Raw genomic sequence first — 13777 nt, forward strand, 5'->3', positions numbered from 1 at the left:
ATACACGGTCCTGGCCCCACACCCGCACTTCACCATACAGCTGTTGGATAAAAGATCTCCGATAAAGTGCCCCTTTTTAGGGAGCCCGTTGGGTATTGCACCGCCGACCCAATGAGGAGCAGCCCATGTGAAGAAGCATGACACCTAAAAGTGTGTGTGAGGGAATTACAATCCAACAAATGGATTCCCAACTATAGACCCAAAGTGGGCGTAGTGGGACGCGGTCTTCTGTTGAACCTGTGACTCTGCCACCAGAGGAACGGCATAACATCACTTTTTGGACTTGTGACGGCCCCCGTTTATGCTGGACCTCCCACTCCCACCCGAGTGGAAAAAGCCCCACAGTCCCTCTTCTTTGTATACAGAGATCATTGTGGTGTTATGTGTAGTTTATCGACCAAAGATGAGACTTTCCCGATCAATATGCGGAGAGAGGGAAACGCGTATGATAACATTACCGTTGAGGATACAGTGGACTGCACACCAAGGAGAGCCCAAAGAATGGTTTTGAACATGAGCGCAGCAATACACAGCTGAACCTAATGGCGGAAAGAAACAATCTAAAAATTTAGTTGATGCCCATGCGCACTATCACCGAAAAGAGGAGTCACCTTACCTCGTGACTGGGAAAGACTTCTTCGAAGAAAAACAACTTGCAAACATCCGGACTCAACACTAGATGGGAGGTATGCAAAGAATGTGTATCTACAGCACACATGCCTCCAACAGTCCAATCTTTTTTCCATCTAGCCAGGCTGGCACCAACCCAAGTGGGAGGAAAGCTACCCCTAGAATCACTTTTGAGAGACCAGATTGGACGGGGACTATTCCAAACCCTGGCCACAGCACTGTGTGCACACAGGCTATGCAGAAGAGGACAATTTTCAAAGTGAAGTGAACTGTGGAATTGTTAGCAGTAGGACAAACTAACTAAAAATTGGGTGGAATGATCTTGGGGGACTTTTACCCTATTCGTAGGGGAGCATCCAGAAGTCGCCCACGAGTTGGTGCCAGGCATAAATGTGGCATCCCAAGGCACCTCTGTATCTCTGAAAAACAACAGTGTCCTTTTCGGTTTTGTGACATTCAAACTTTTTCAAGCGAAAACCTCAAAAGCTCCAGAGCCTTAAAAGGACAAACCTGCTGCAGGTTTTGTGACAGGAAGTTCCACTGCGGCAGCTAAAATTTCATATTTTCGCAGTGTGATAACGGTCTTAAAAATGGAATATGCTACTTACCGGTATGCATCTGTTCTTGGCATAGAGGGCTGCAGAGTGGTACATTATGCATAGATCACCATCTGGTGTTGGGCTCGGATGATTGCACTTGTTTTTCTCTTGGAGACGTCTTTTGTAGTCACGAGGCTGGTGACTCCTCCCTTGGGTGATAGTGCGCATGGGCATCGGCTCCATCCTTTGATTGTTTTGCCATAGTAGGGTTAGATGGAGTAGTATGATAGAATACAGAAAGAGATGCCCATGTAAGTGTATCTAAATAAGATAATGTTGGAACAGACAAATGTTTCCGGGGAGGCAGGGAGGGCATGTACCACTCTGCAGCCCTCTATGCCAAGAACAGATGCATACTGGTAAGTAGCATATTACGTTCGAGGCATATGGGCTGCAGATGTTACATTATGAATAGATTACACAGCAGTTACCTCCTTAGCGGTGGTCACCAGTGTCTGTTGCAACAGTCTGAAATAAAGCTTTTAATACAGCCTGGCCCACATTTGCTTGTTGTCTTGCCTGCACGTCAACTGAGTAGTGTTTCGTGAATGTATGCGGTGTAGACCAAGTTGCTGCTTTGCATATGTCATCTAGGGGAATGTTCCCTAAGAATGCCATAGATGCCCCTAGTTTGCATGTAGAATGAGCTCTAGGGAGAACAGTTAGTGTTCTTTTTACCTTTATGTGACATAGCTGTATACATTTTACAATCCACCTGGCAATACCTGCTTTAGATATAGGGTTGCCTTTATGTGTTGGGGAAAACGCTACAAATAGTTGTTTAGTTTTTCTGAAAGTTTGTGTTCTTTCTATGTAATATAATATTGCCCTTTTGACATCTAGTGTATGTAGGGCCCTCTCTGCTACCGTCTGTGGCTTTGGAAAAAAGACTGGTAGTTACACTGGCTGATTGATGTGGAATGCTGAAAATACTTTAGGCAAGAACTTTGGGTTTGTTCTAAGAACCACCTTATTCTGGTGTAACTGTAGAAATGGTTCTTGTATTGTTAATGCCTGTAACTCACTCACTCTCCGGAGAGAGGTAATAGCTATAAGGAAGGCCACCTCCCATGTCAGAAATTGCATTTCACACCAATGCATAGGTTCAAAAGGTGGCCCCATTAGTCTGATGAGTACTATGTTGAGGTTCCAGACTGAAGAAGGTGGAAGTCTTGGTGGAATAACTCTTTTGAGGCCTTCCATGAAAGCCTTGATTGCGGGAACCCTAAACAGGGATTGATGTTGCCTGTTTTGCAGGTATGCTGATATAGCTGCAAGATGTACTCTAATGGAGGTGTAAGCAAGGTTACATTGCTGTAAGTGTAGTAAGTAGCAAATAATATTTTGTGTAGATGCGTCCAGAGGGTTGATGTTGTTACTGTTACAGTATACAGCAAACCTTTTCCACTTTACTGCATAGCAGGCTCTGGTGGTGGGGCGTCTTGCTTGCTTAATAATTTCCATACCGTTTGGAGGTAAATTTAAGTATCCAAATTCTAAGACCTCAGGAGCCAGATCGCTGGGTTCAGTTGTTTGGGATCTGGGTGCATTATTTCTCCATGGTTCTGTGTAAGGTGCATGGGTAATATTTGTAACTTTTGATGAGGCACCTGTGAGAGTTGTAGGAGCGTGGTGAACCACGGCTGCCGTGCCCACGTGGGTGCTACCAGTATCATGGTCATTGAATGTTGTTGCAGTTTTCGAACCACTAATGGAATTAGTGGGAGAGGGGGAAAAGCGTATGCAAATTTGTTGGACCAATTTATCCATAATGCATTGCCCTGCGATAGGTGGTGTGGGTACCTGGATGCGAAGCTTTGGCATTTTGCGTTCTGATGAGTGGCAAAGAGATCTATCTCAGGTTGTCCCCATCTTTGGAAGAATGGCTGCAGTATTTGGTTGTGCAGTTCCCATTTGTGTATTTGTTCTGACTCTCTTCTTAAGATGTCTGCTATCTGATTTTGAAGTCCTGGAAGGTGTTCGGCTAACAGATAGATGTTTTGAGGAATGGCCCATCTCCAAATTTCCTGCGCTAGTCTGGATAGTTGGAGAGAGTGTGTCCCCCCCGGTTTTTGAATATAATACATTGCTGTCATGTTGTCTGTTCTGACCAGGACTGCTTTGTTGAGAATATGCATTTGAAAAGCTTTTAATGCTAATAACACTGCTAGTAGTTCTAGATGATTTATGTGCAGTCGTTTGTGCTGTACACTCACTCTCCCTTGTACTGTGTATCTCTCCATATGAGCTCCCCATCCGGTGAGCGATGCATCCGCTGTTAGTACCACTTGTGGAATTGGTTCTAGGAACGACCGCCCTTTGGAAATGTTGGTTGTATTCCACCACTTCAGAGAGCGATGCGTGTGGTCGTCTACCAACACTAGATCTGTAATCTGACCTTGAGCCTGATTCCACTGTGTAGCGGACGTATTTGTAGTCTGGCATATGGGATTAACAGTATGCAAGAGGACATCATCCCTAATAACTGCATGAACACTCGAGCTGCTAATGAGTGTTGCGGTTGAAATATTTGAATTAGGGTGAGCATTGTCTGAATCCTGACTGGATTGTTTGGTTGCAGGTGGGATTTTGTGTAGTTCACCGTAAACCCTAGCTGGTGCACCAGTTGAATTGTCTTTTGTGTGTTTTGAAGACATTCCTCTTGTGACGGAGCCTTTATTAGCCAGTCGTTCAAGTAAGGGAAGACATGTATTTGCTGTCTTCTTAGGTGTGCTGCGACCACTGCTAGGCATTTTGTGAACACCCTTGGTGCTGTTGTGACTCCAAACGGAAGGACCTTGAATTGATAATGTCGTCCTTCTATTACAAATCTGAGGTATTTTCTGTGAGCTTTGGGAATTGAGATATGAAAGTATGCTTCTTTTAGATCCAGTGTAGAAAGAAAGTCCCCTTTCTTCAGTAAAGGAAGTGCCTGTTGGAGCGTGATCATGTGGAAATGTTCCGAATTTATGTATGCATTGAGAGATCTGAGGTCTAGTATAGGCCTTAGAGATCCGTCTTTTTTGGGAATTAGAAAGTATAGAGAGTATACTCCTGTTCCTTGTTGATGTTGTGGAACCTCCTCTATCGCATGCTTTGTAGCAGCGATAGTACCTCCTGTTTTAATAATGTCAGATGATCTTGACTCATTGGACGCTGTCTGGGGGGGATGTTTGGTGGGGTAGCAGTGAGTTCTAGGCAATAACCATGTTGGATAATTTGTCTCACCCACCTGTCTGAAGTGATGTTTTCCCAGACAGGTAGGAACTGTGATAGGCGTCCCCCGACCGGTGTTGCATGGTCTGGGGGAGCTGTATGAAGTCACTGTTTTGGGGTAGGAGAGTTGCGGTTGTTGTTTCCGTGACCTCTACCCTTGTTGTTGTTACCTCTGTAACTGCCTCTAGAATTACCTTTAGGTAATTTTGGTGTAAAAGAGGTTGATTGCTGGGTTGTGCCTGTATTTTCGATCCGCCTCTACAGGTGGACCTACGAAAGGAACCTCTCTGAGATGGCTGTTGCAATGCCCCCATTGACTTAGCCGTTTCTGTGTCCTTTATCATTTTCTCCAACGCCTCATCTGTGCTTGAGCCGAAGAGTGCTTTCCCATCAAAAGGCTGGTTCAATAAAGAAGTTTGCACCTCCTGTTTGAACCCCGAGACCCTGAGCCATGCATGTCTTGTTAACATGATACTGGTGTTTATAGATCTTACCGCAGTGTCTGCTGCGTCTAAGGCGCACTTAATGGAAGTGTTGGTTATTATCTTCCCTTTTTGTATCAGCTGCTCTGCCCTTTTTTGATGTTCCTTAGGGAGATGTGTAATGAGTTTCTCCAACTCATCTTAATGAGCTCTATCATAGTGTGCAAGTAGCGCTTGAGTATTTGCTATGTGCCAGCTGTTTGCTGCTTGAGATGCTACTCTCTTGCCAGAGGCATCTATTAAATTAGACTCCTTGTCAGGAGGAGGCGCTTCTCCTGCTGTTAGTGAGTTCGCTCTCTTACGAGCATTTCAGACTACTAACAAGTCCAGAGGATTTTGGCCCTTAATAAATACTGGGTCTTTTGGGGCTGCCTTATACTTTTTATCAATTCTTGGGTTTAACTCCCCAGCCATCACAGGATCTTTACATATATCTGATGTGTGAGTGAGGAGACCCTTAAGCATTGGTAGGGTCCCTGAAGATTTGTGTGCAGCAGGTAGTGTTTCTAAAAGGAAATCTTCTATCTGAGGTTCCGTATGTAAATCTACCTTGTGGTATTTTGCTGCCCTATTAATAAATTGTGCAAAACCCGAAGTATCATCAGGGGGAGAGGGTTTTGAGGGATACAGGTCAGGGTCATTATCATTATCTGTCACTGCATCATAATCTTTCTATGGGTCTGTGTCTTCTGGGATAGTATTGTTATCATCCCCAGGAAGGTCCCCATCCCCTGTGTCACTTTCTACATCTGTTTGAGGTGTAGATGGGCGTGGTGTAAAAGGTTGAGGGATAGCTGACAGAGTATGAGGAAGAGGATAAGAGGCTGTGTCCATAGGTTGTGGAGAATGTCAAATGTCAATGGTACTTATAAAGCGCAAACAATCATCCTAAATAGGATATCACAGCGCTATCATGACAGTAGTGAGTGGTTGACTGATAACAGGGTCATAATTCTAATTTAATCAGGTTTAGGGAAAAGAAATGTTTTTAATTGCTTCCTAAAGGAAAAGTAACAGTCTGTTAATCTAAGTTCCATAGGCAACTCATTCCAGCTGTTTGCCGTCAGGTAGGAGAACGCCCGTCCACCCATCCTAGCTGTTTTCACACGAGTATTTCTTGCACTAGCTGCCGTATGGGAGCGCAAGTTCCTGGAAGGGGCATAAAATCTGATTTTGTTTTTTAGGATACGAGGACCCGTATTGAGCAGTGCTCTATGCGTTATGCACAGTAGCTTAAAAGTGGCTCTCTGCTCGTTGGTAGCCAATGAAGCTCTCGCAGGCAGCTTTTGGCTGGGTCGCACTTTTTTTTATTGCAGATTGCCTTCGCCGCAGCTTTCTGTACGACTTGTAGTTTGGAAAAAAGATAGTCAGCCATTCCCAAGAACAGAGAGTTTCCATAATCCAGCCTGCTCAAGGACTGGACCTGTATTTTTCTACACTCAATAGGGATCCATGGGAAAATTCGCCGGAGCATCTTGAGTAACGCAAAGCCTTTGCCACAGATTGTTGATACATGAGTTTTCATGCTCAAGGTGTTATTAAAAGTCACGCCTAGATTCTTGGCCGTTGTTGCTGGACTGGGAGCAGTGCCCAGAGTTGTGGGCCACCAGCTGCTGTGACATAGCTGTGTATGTCTACCAAACAACAGTACTTCAGATTTATCTGCGTTTAGCTTAAGGCAATGGTAGTGCATCCAGTTGGCTAGTTCAGTTAAACAGTTCAATAACCTGTCCTTAGGGTCATCTTCTTCCTCCAATGTAATCATCAGCTGGGTGTCGTCTGCATAAGAACAGATCTCGACACCCCACTTTCTCCCTATTTCGGCTAGTGATGAGACAAACTCATTAAATAGGGTTGGACTCAATGAGGCCCCTTGTGGGACCCCATACTTGAGATTCCGGGGAGGGGAAACAAAATCACCCATCCGTACTGACTGTGTTCTATCTTGCAGAAAGGACTGCAGCCACCCTAATGCATTTTCACGGATACCCTTAGCTGCAAGGATTTCCAGGAGTCGGTAGTGTGGAACGGTATCAAATGCCGCCGAGAGGTCCAATAAAATCAGGATAACTGTTTTTCCCTGATCTACCTTGGTTCTAATGTTGTCCATCACTGCCAAGAGTGAAAGGGGAGGAGTTGTATTTGTCCCCATTGTTCTCTTCTTAGGAGGAGGAGCTTTCCCCTCCAACGGTTGAGTCTTCCTCTTTTTAGGTGGTTTTGTCACCACCTTGCCAGTTTGTGGTTCAATGAACAAAGTCTTTCGTTTTGGATCTGAGTCTTGCTCCTGTGTCAGTACCAAAGCCTTTGGGTCCGATAGGTGCTTTTGCTTCTGTGTCTTGGTGTTATGTGTTTTCGGCACCGAGAGTTTGCTAGAGTCCGATTTTTTCGGTGTCGAGGGAGTCTTCGACGTCAAAGCATGTTTCGATTTCGACATGGAATGTTTCGACTTCGAGCTCTCTTTGGAATGAAATGTCGATGTCTATGTCGACCGTTTCTCGGATCCGACATAGTGGGAGACCGAGTGTTTCGGTTTTGTTGCCGAGCCATAAGGCGGGGCGTCTGAAACTTTTTTCGGTTGTCTGACCGGGCTCAAAGGCGGGGTCGACACCAATCGGGGTCGGTTTTTTGGCAAAGGGACTCACGGTTTGATGAACATCGACTTCTTCAAGATCAGACTTGTCCGCTTCAGACCCCGACCCATCCTCATCATCTTCCTCCTCGGAACGTTCGACCTTGAACAGTTCTGGGATTGCATCTGACTCCATCCTCGACATCTCGTGTCTTCGGGTTCGACGGTTTCTAATCGTCGACTTGGAGGAGAAAGCCGCACAGGCTTCACAATCCCTGGATTCGTGGTCAGGTGACAAACAGAGGTTGCACACCTCGTGTAGGTCCTTGTGTGGGAATTTAGCACCACACGTTGGACATTTCTTGAATGGAGTCCTTTCCATGGACTCCGGGCTGGACTGCGTCGAAATAGGCCTCCCGGTCCCGTCGACGTAGAGTTAGAAATCTTTGGTGTTGACGTCGAAGCGCGTCGAAATGGGAATTAACTCGGGCTCGATCAACAATACCGTCAAATTGGAAAGGGAATACGCGCCGACATATAACTTTTTCTCGAACTCGATGCGGAGCGCTTCGATCCTCATCCGAACTCTATGGCGGAAAACAACAATCTAAGGATGGAGCCGATGCCCATGCGCACTATCACCCAAGGGAGGAGTCACCAGCCTCGTGACTACAAAAGACTTCTCCAAGAGAAAAACAAGTGCAATCATCCGAGCCCAATACCAGATGGTGATCTATTCATAATGTACCATCTGCAGCCCATATGCCTCGAACATATATATATACTCCCTTTTTGGGTTAGGACTTTGAAAGTATGAAAAAGTATCATACTTTCACAAGGATCAATCACCTTGTTTGATCCAACTGTCTTGATCACAATTGGCCATAGAGTATCATTAGCACTTTGTGATTTTTACTGCTATTTTCAGTTAAATCCTTCAAGAGTCATAGCCCCAGGCCCCCTTGTTAAATTTTTGCTATTTTGTTCTTATTTTGCTTAAATTCTGACCGGTTTCTTTTTTTTTTTTTAAACTGAAGGCTTTAAGCACCAAACTCTTGAGTGAAGGATTTGTGGACAAAAATTTCAGATCTGAGGGGGCAGTGCAAGCGGCGAAATGTGAGCTGCTTATTGTGGCTTGCCAATCCAAAAAGGCTTTTTTCTCAGGCACCCAGTACTAGTTTCATCAAAGCCTTATTAAAATGTAGAAAGGGTTCCCCTGCCACCAAAGACAGCTGTAGGTTTTCATGAGGAATATTAGATTTGGACTCCGTGAATGGTATTAACAATTAAAGCGCCTACGTTGCTCATTATGCACAACAGCAGAGAACAAACAAAATTGAGCTACAAAATGGAATGAAATACAAGGACTATGACCTTCTAGGGATATATCAAGACTTCACACATTATTAGTTTCTAAGTAAAAGTCAATATTTGTATGGAAAGGCAAGAGGAGGTATACAGCCTCTACATTATCTTTCTCTGTGCATTTAAAATCCAGTTTGGGAATATAAAGCATGTTGAAAACTTCCATGAATGAGGAAGTCTGACATATGGGTATAGTCAGCAAGACACTGGGTCCCGAAGGAAGTTTTGACCAGCTTACAAGCCACTTAACAGATTTCCTCCAATCAGACTCGCTCGCTAATACGGGAGTAGTATCTCAGACGTGTTGGAAGTGGCATGAAAGACAACAGTGTCAGCATGATAGACGGAGGTGGCTTCTGTAGAAGTGGCACCAAGGCCTGAGCCTGTGCAGTCAGAGTCCATCATTATAGAAGCTACAGCTGCAAGTCGCAATGCTGGAACCAAAAGGTATATCCCAAGGAGCCTAAAGTGGCCCAGATAGAGGAAGGTTGTACCTGAAAAGGTTCAACTGTCTACTGAATGGCCTTAACTGGAGAGGATTTGGCAGACCGAGCTGGAAACTCCAGTCGAAGCTTCTGGAGAGTCAGAATTGGACCAAAGGAAGAAGCTGGCATCAGGTAATGCTATGGATGAGTGATCATGGAAGCAGGACATTTTCTTCTATGACAAAGAACAGTATTTGTATTTTCTATTGTAATTCTTGCACTTTTGATGGAGGTCCTTTTGGAGGGTCACACTCTGTCAAAGGATGTATTTGAGGGAGAAGAGGGTGATATTACAGGCTCTAGTCACGAAACACTTTGCTTCCAGCACCCTTATGGCAGTTTTATGAAAGTATGAAAGTAGGAACAGGAGGCACAAGAAAAGGGATTGTGGTCAGACCTTAGGCACCACATGCAGGTGTTCCAAGGATGAAAATACACATCTGCTTTCAACACGAGTACAGCTTGAATCCTAAAAGATAGAATATGACTTTTGACAAAGTCAACTAAAGTATGGGGTGAAAACCAAAGAATTTCTACTTCTTCTTGTACATAAGGTGGGGCAAAACAGGAATTAAAGTTAGTGTTGCATGGAACCACCTGAAGCACTTGACAACTACTGCTAATACCAATGCTCTTGGTTCCAGTTTGAAGCCTGTGCACATTCACACGTTTTAGGAATATGTGGGAAGAAACATCCATCAGTAACTGATATATAAGCAAATCACTCATTTTACACAATTTCTTTACTCCTACCTGTGTATGCCTGTGCAGGACGGAAATCTGTTTCAGAGTAGTGCAGGACAGCTCAAGGCTCCCTGACACTGTAGAGGAGGGGCTGCCTTGCTGAGCCTAAAATAGAGATAAATCATCATGTGCACATATGGTAAAGGCCACAAAAAATATCTGTTGCTTGGTAAAATAAATACGGAGGGCTGTCAACCCTCCTGTGCGGTTCAACGAACATTGCAAAAAACTTTAAATGTTACGATTTAGCTTTAGAATTCTTCTCCACATTGCATTTCTTTGAAGGACATCCAAACTAATTAATCTTCGACAATAAAAATCTTGAAGACTATAGCCAATTTTCAACAATGATTATACGGAAATGTAAAGCCGAAAAAAGACACTTTGTCCTTTACCTACCATTTATTAGACATATCAACGAGATTTTCAATGCACTAAATGCAATTACAGCCAGTAAATGGTACCTCTAACGGAACAATCTGCAGAGATGTGAATCTTCACAGTGCGACAAATATGAAAATAAGGTAACAGTTGTCTAATAATGTCATCGTTCATAGATTTAAATACTTGAATCAACCTCGTTGAGCTGGAATTGCCACTGTAACATTACTTCTATAACCTACACACCTTATCTTAAAAGTGAAAAATAAAACTTCAACCAATCAGGTTAGAGCACACCCATTGTGGCCACCATCCCTTACATTTCATTGCTCTAGTATGAAGGATTGTAGGGTAGTTAAGCGTCCTGTGGGGAGGAAGTTGGGCGGCATGCAAAACTTTAAAAGTGGTCAGTCCTGAGGAAGGAAAATGTTACTTACCCAGTATGCATCTGCTCTTGGCATGTAGAGCTGTAGAATCTCATGCTATGCATAGATCGCCATCTAGTGTTGGGTCCGGATATTTGCACTTTGTTTTTCTTCGAAGGAGTTTTCTTAGTCATGAGGTAGGTGATAGTGCGCATGGTCATCAATTCCATCTTCAGGTTGTTTTACCGCAGAGGGTGAGATAATGGAGTAATAGTAAAGAACAGAGATGTCCATACTTATGTATGTATAGTGACAAGAGAACTACAGCAGCTACAGGTACCGGGGCAGGCGGGTGAGCGCATGAGATTCTACAGCTCTACATGCCAAGAACAGATGCATACTGGGTAAGTAGCATTTTCCGTTAGAGGCATGTGAGCTGTAGATCCCATGCTATGTGAAATGCAGATACTACCTTAGGTAGGAATTTGGGATTTGTACGAAGAACCACTTTATCTCTGTGTAGTTGGAAACAAGGTTCTGCTATGGTTAGTGCCTGTAGTTCACCCACTCTCCTTGATGAAGTAATTGCAATGAGGAAAGCTGTTTTCCAAGTGAGGAACTGTAGTTCACATTTGCGCATGGGTTCAAATGGTGGGCCCATTAATCTTGTGAGGACTATGTTAAGATTCCATACTGGGGCAGGTGGAATTCGTGGTGGTATAACTCTTTTTAGTCCTTCGATGGAGGTTTTGATTACAGGCACTCAAAATAGGGATATATGTTGCCCATTTAAAAGATACAAGGCTATCGCAGCGAGATGCAGTATGATGGACATATAGGCCAATGCTGACTGCAGCAAATGTAACAGGTAGTAGAGAATGTTCTGTATGGAAGCATCAATAAGGTTGATGTGATTGTTATTACAATAGATAACAAAATGCTTCCATTTGGCTGCGTAACAGGTTCTTGTGGTAGGCATCCCTAATAATGTTTATACAGTCTGGTGGAAGATTTAGATAACCAAACTCTAGGACTTCAGGAGCCAGATCACGAGGTTCAGTTGTTTGGGATCTAGGTGTTTGATTTCTCCATGGCTCTGTGTGAGGAGATTGGGAGTTAAATTAAATTTTTGATGCAGTACCAGGGAGAGCTCCAACTGGGTTGTGAACCATGGTTGCCAGGCCCATGAAGGAGCTACCAGGATTAGTTTGAGAGACGTTTGCCTGAGTTTCCGAACCACTGATGGAATTAGTGGGAGGGGCGGAAAAGCGTAAGCAAATATCCCCGACCAGTTTATCCACAGGGCATTGCCTTTGCATAACGGGTGTGGGAACCTTCAAGCGTAGCTTTGGCATTTTGCGTTTTGGGGTGTTGCAAACAGATCTATGTGAGGGACTCCCCAAGCTTGAAAGTATGGAAGGAGAACTTGTGGGTTAAGTTCCCATTCATGTATTTTATACGTCTGCCTGCTGAGGTCAGCCATCTGGTTGTTCACTCCCAGGAGGGGTTCTTCTAGTAGATAGATATTGCGGTGAATAGCCCACCTCCTGATGTCTTGGGCTTAGTGGGACAGCTGGAGAGTGTGTGTCCCCCCGTTTCTGTATGTAATACATAGCTTTAATATAGTCGGTTTGAAGATTTGCCAGACAGATATTGAAAGGCTTTGAGAGCTAGAAAGATCACCACCAGCTCTAAATAATTGATATGGAGCATCCTTTGCTGTTGGCTCTAGAAACCTTGTACTGTGTGTTGCTGAAGATGAGCCGTTAAGGACGAGTCTGCTGTTAATACTGTCCAGACACTGTCCGGATCTGGCACTGCTCGGCTGGTCTCCTGCTCCAGAAGGTAGACATCCACTGGGCTGGAGACGAGCCCTTGGTTTCTGACACCCACGGTTGGATCCTCCGATCCCGTGCCTTCTGGTGCCAGTGGGTGGCCCTGGATGCTGGCTCAATTTGCAGCGACGCTCCCGCTGACCAGCCTCATTGGCGACAAGTCCCTGCCTCCTGCCAACGATCTGTGTCCCCTGGGACCTGTCTGGTGTCCGGCGGCCAGCATTTTGACGGCGAGTCCTTTCCCCTCCACCTCCGGAGGATCGACGTTCACATGATCCCAGCAGGGGGGCCTTGGGTCCGGCGCCATTTGCAGTCTTCAACACAGCTATGCCTTGGACTTGCCTGGAGTCCGGCTGCCCGCTGTTGGCTCCTCCAATTCCGTGCCTGCCTGCCTTAAGAGGATCGAGGTCTCCTGGTGCAAGTGGGTGGGCCTGGATGCCGACGTCAAATGCAGTGACTCTCCAGGTGACCAACGTCATCGCCATCGAGTCCCTGCCTGCTGCCGATGATCTGAGTCGCCTAGGACTTGCCTGGAGTCCGGCGGCCAGCATTTAGACAGTGATTCCTTCACCTCTGCCTCCAGAGGATCGTCGTTCGCCTGGTGCTAGCAGGGGGGCCTTGGTTCCTGCGCCATTTTGCAGTACTCAACACTGCTACCGTTGTAGAGCGTGGCTTAGCCGGCTGCAAGCTGGGCGCACTTTAAGTGGGCTCTGTCGGCCAAGCTCATCATCCACCAGAATCCTGCAGATGGTATCCCCGAAACCGCCTGCCTCCTGTATATCTGCTCTTACATGGTCCCGGGGCATGGCCGGTTACCATTTTCAGCCCCTCATGCTGTTCCTGGGCCGAGCTCCGCTCCTGGGCCTGCCCCTCGAGGTCAGGCCTTCCCGCTGGCGCCACAGGGCCTCACTGCCTCTACACTGCTGCGACACACCGCCTCTGGAGAGCCAACCTGTGGTCTGCCCTCTTCCGCTGCTGGGAAGTGCAGGTGAGTGCTGAGGGCACCAGGGGTTCTCGGAGGCGGGGCTGGGGAGATGCGTGCCGCACCACCTGGCCTTTTCCTGATTCTCTGCGCGGGCTCAGCTCATCTGGGCTCCGACGCCTGC

At 45.7% G+C, this 13777-nt stretch overlaps 1 protein-coding gene across 2 annotated transcripts in view; it reads right to left on the reverse strand.

Annotated features, from left to right (window-relative positions):
* Positions 1 to 13777, reverse strand: part of TLK2 (tousled like kinase 2) — a 1405344-nt gene that overhangs the window by 921622 nt on the left and 469945 nt on the right. For both annotated transcript variants that reach the window (XM_086923830.1, XM_086923831.1), the window contains one exon: positions 10100 to 10195. In XM_086923830.1, coding sequence (XP_086779956.1) covers positions 10100 to 10195 — 96 coding nt within the window. The remainder of the gene's footprint in view (positions 1 to 10099; positions 10196 to 13777) is intronic.

The sequence above is a fragment of the Lissotriton vulgaris genome, chromosome 5 (assembly GCF_964263255.1).
Source record: "Lissotriton vulgaris chromosome 5, aLisVul1.2, whole genome shotgun sequence".
Lineage (NCBI taxonomy): Eukaryota > Metazoa > Chordata > Amphibia > Caudata > Salamandridae > Lissotriton > Lissotriton vulgaris.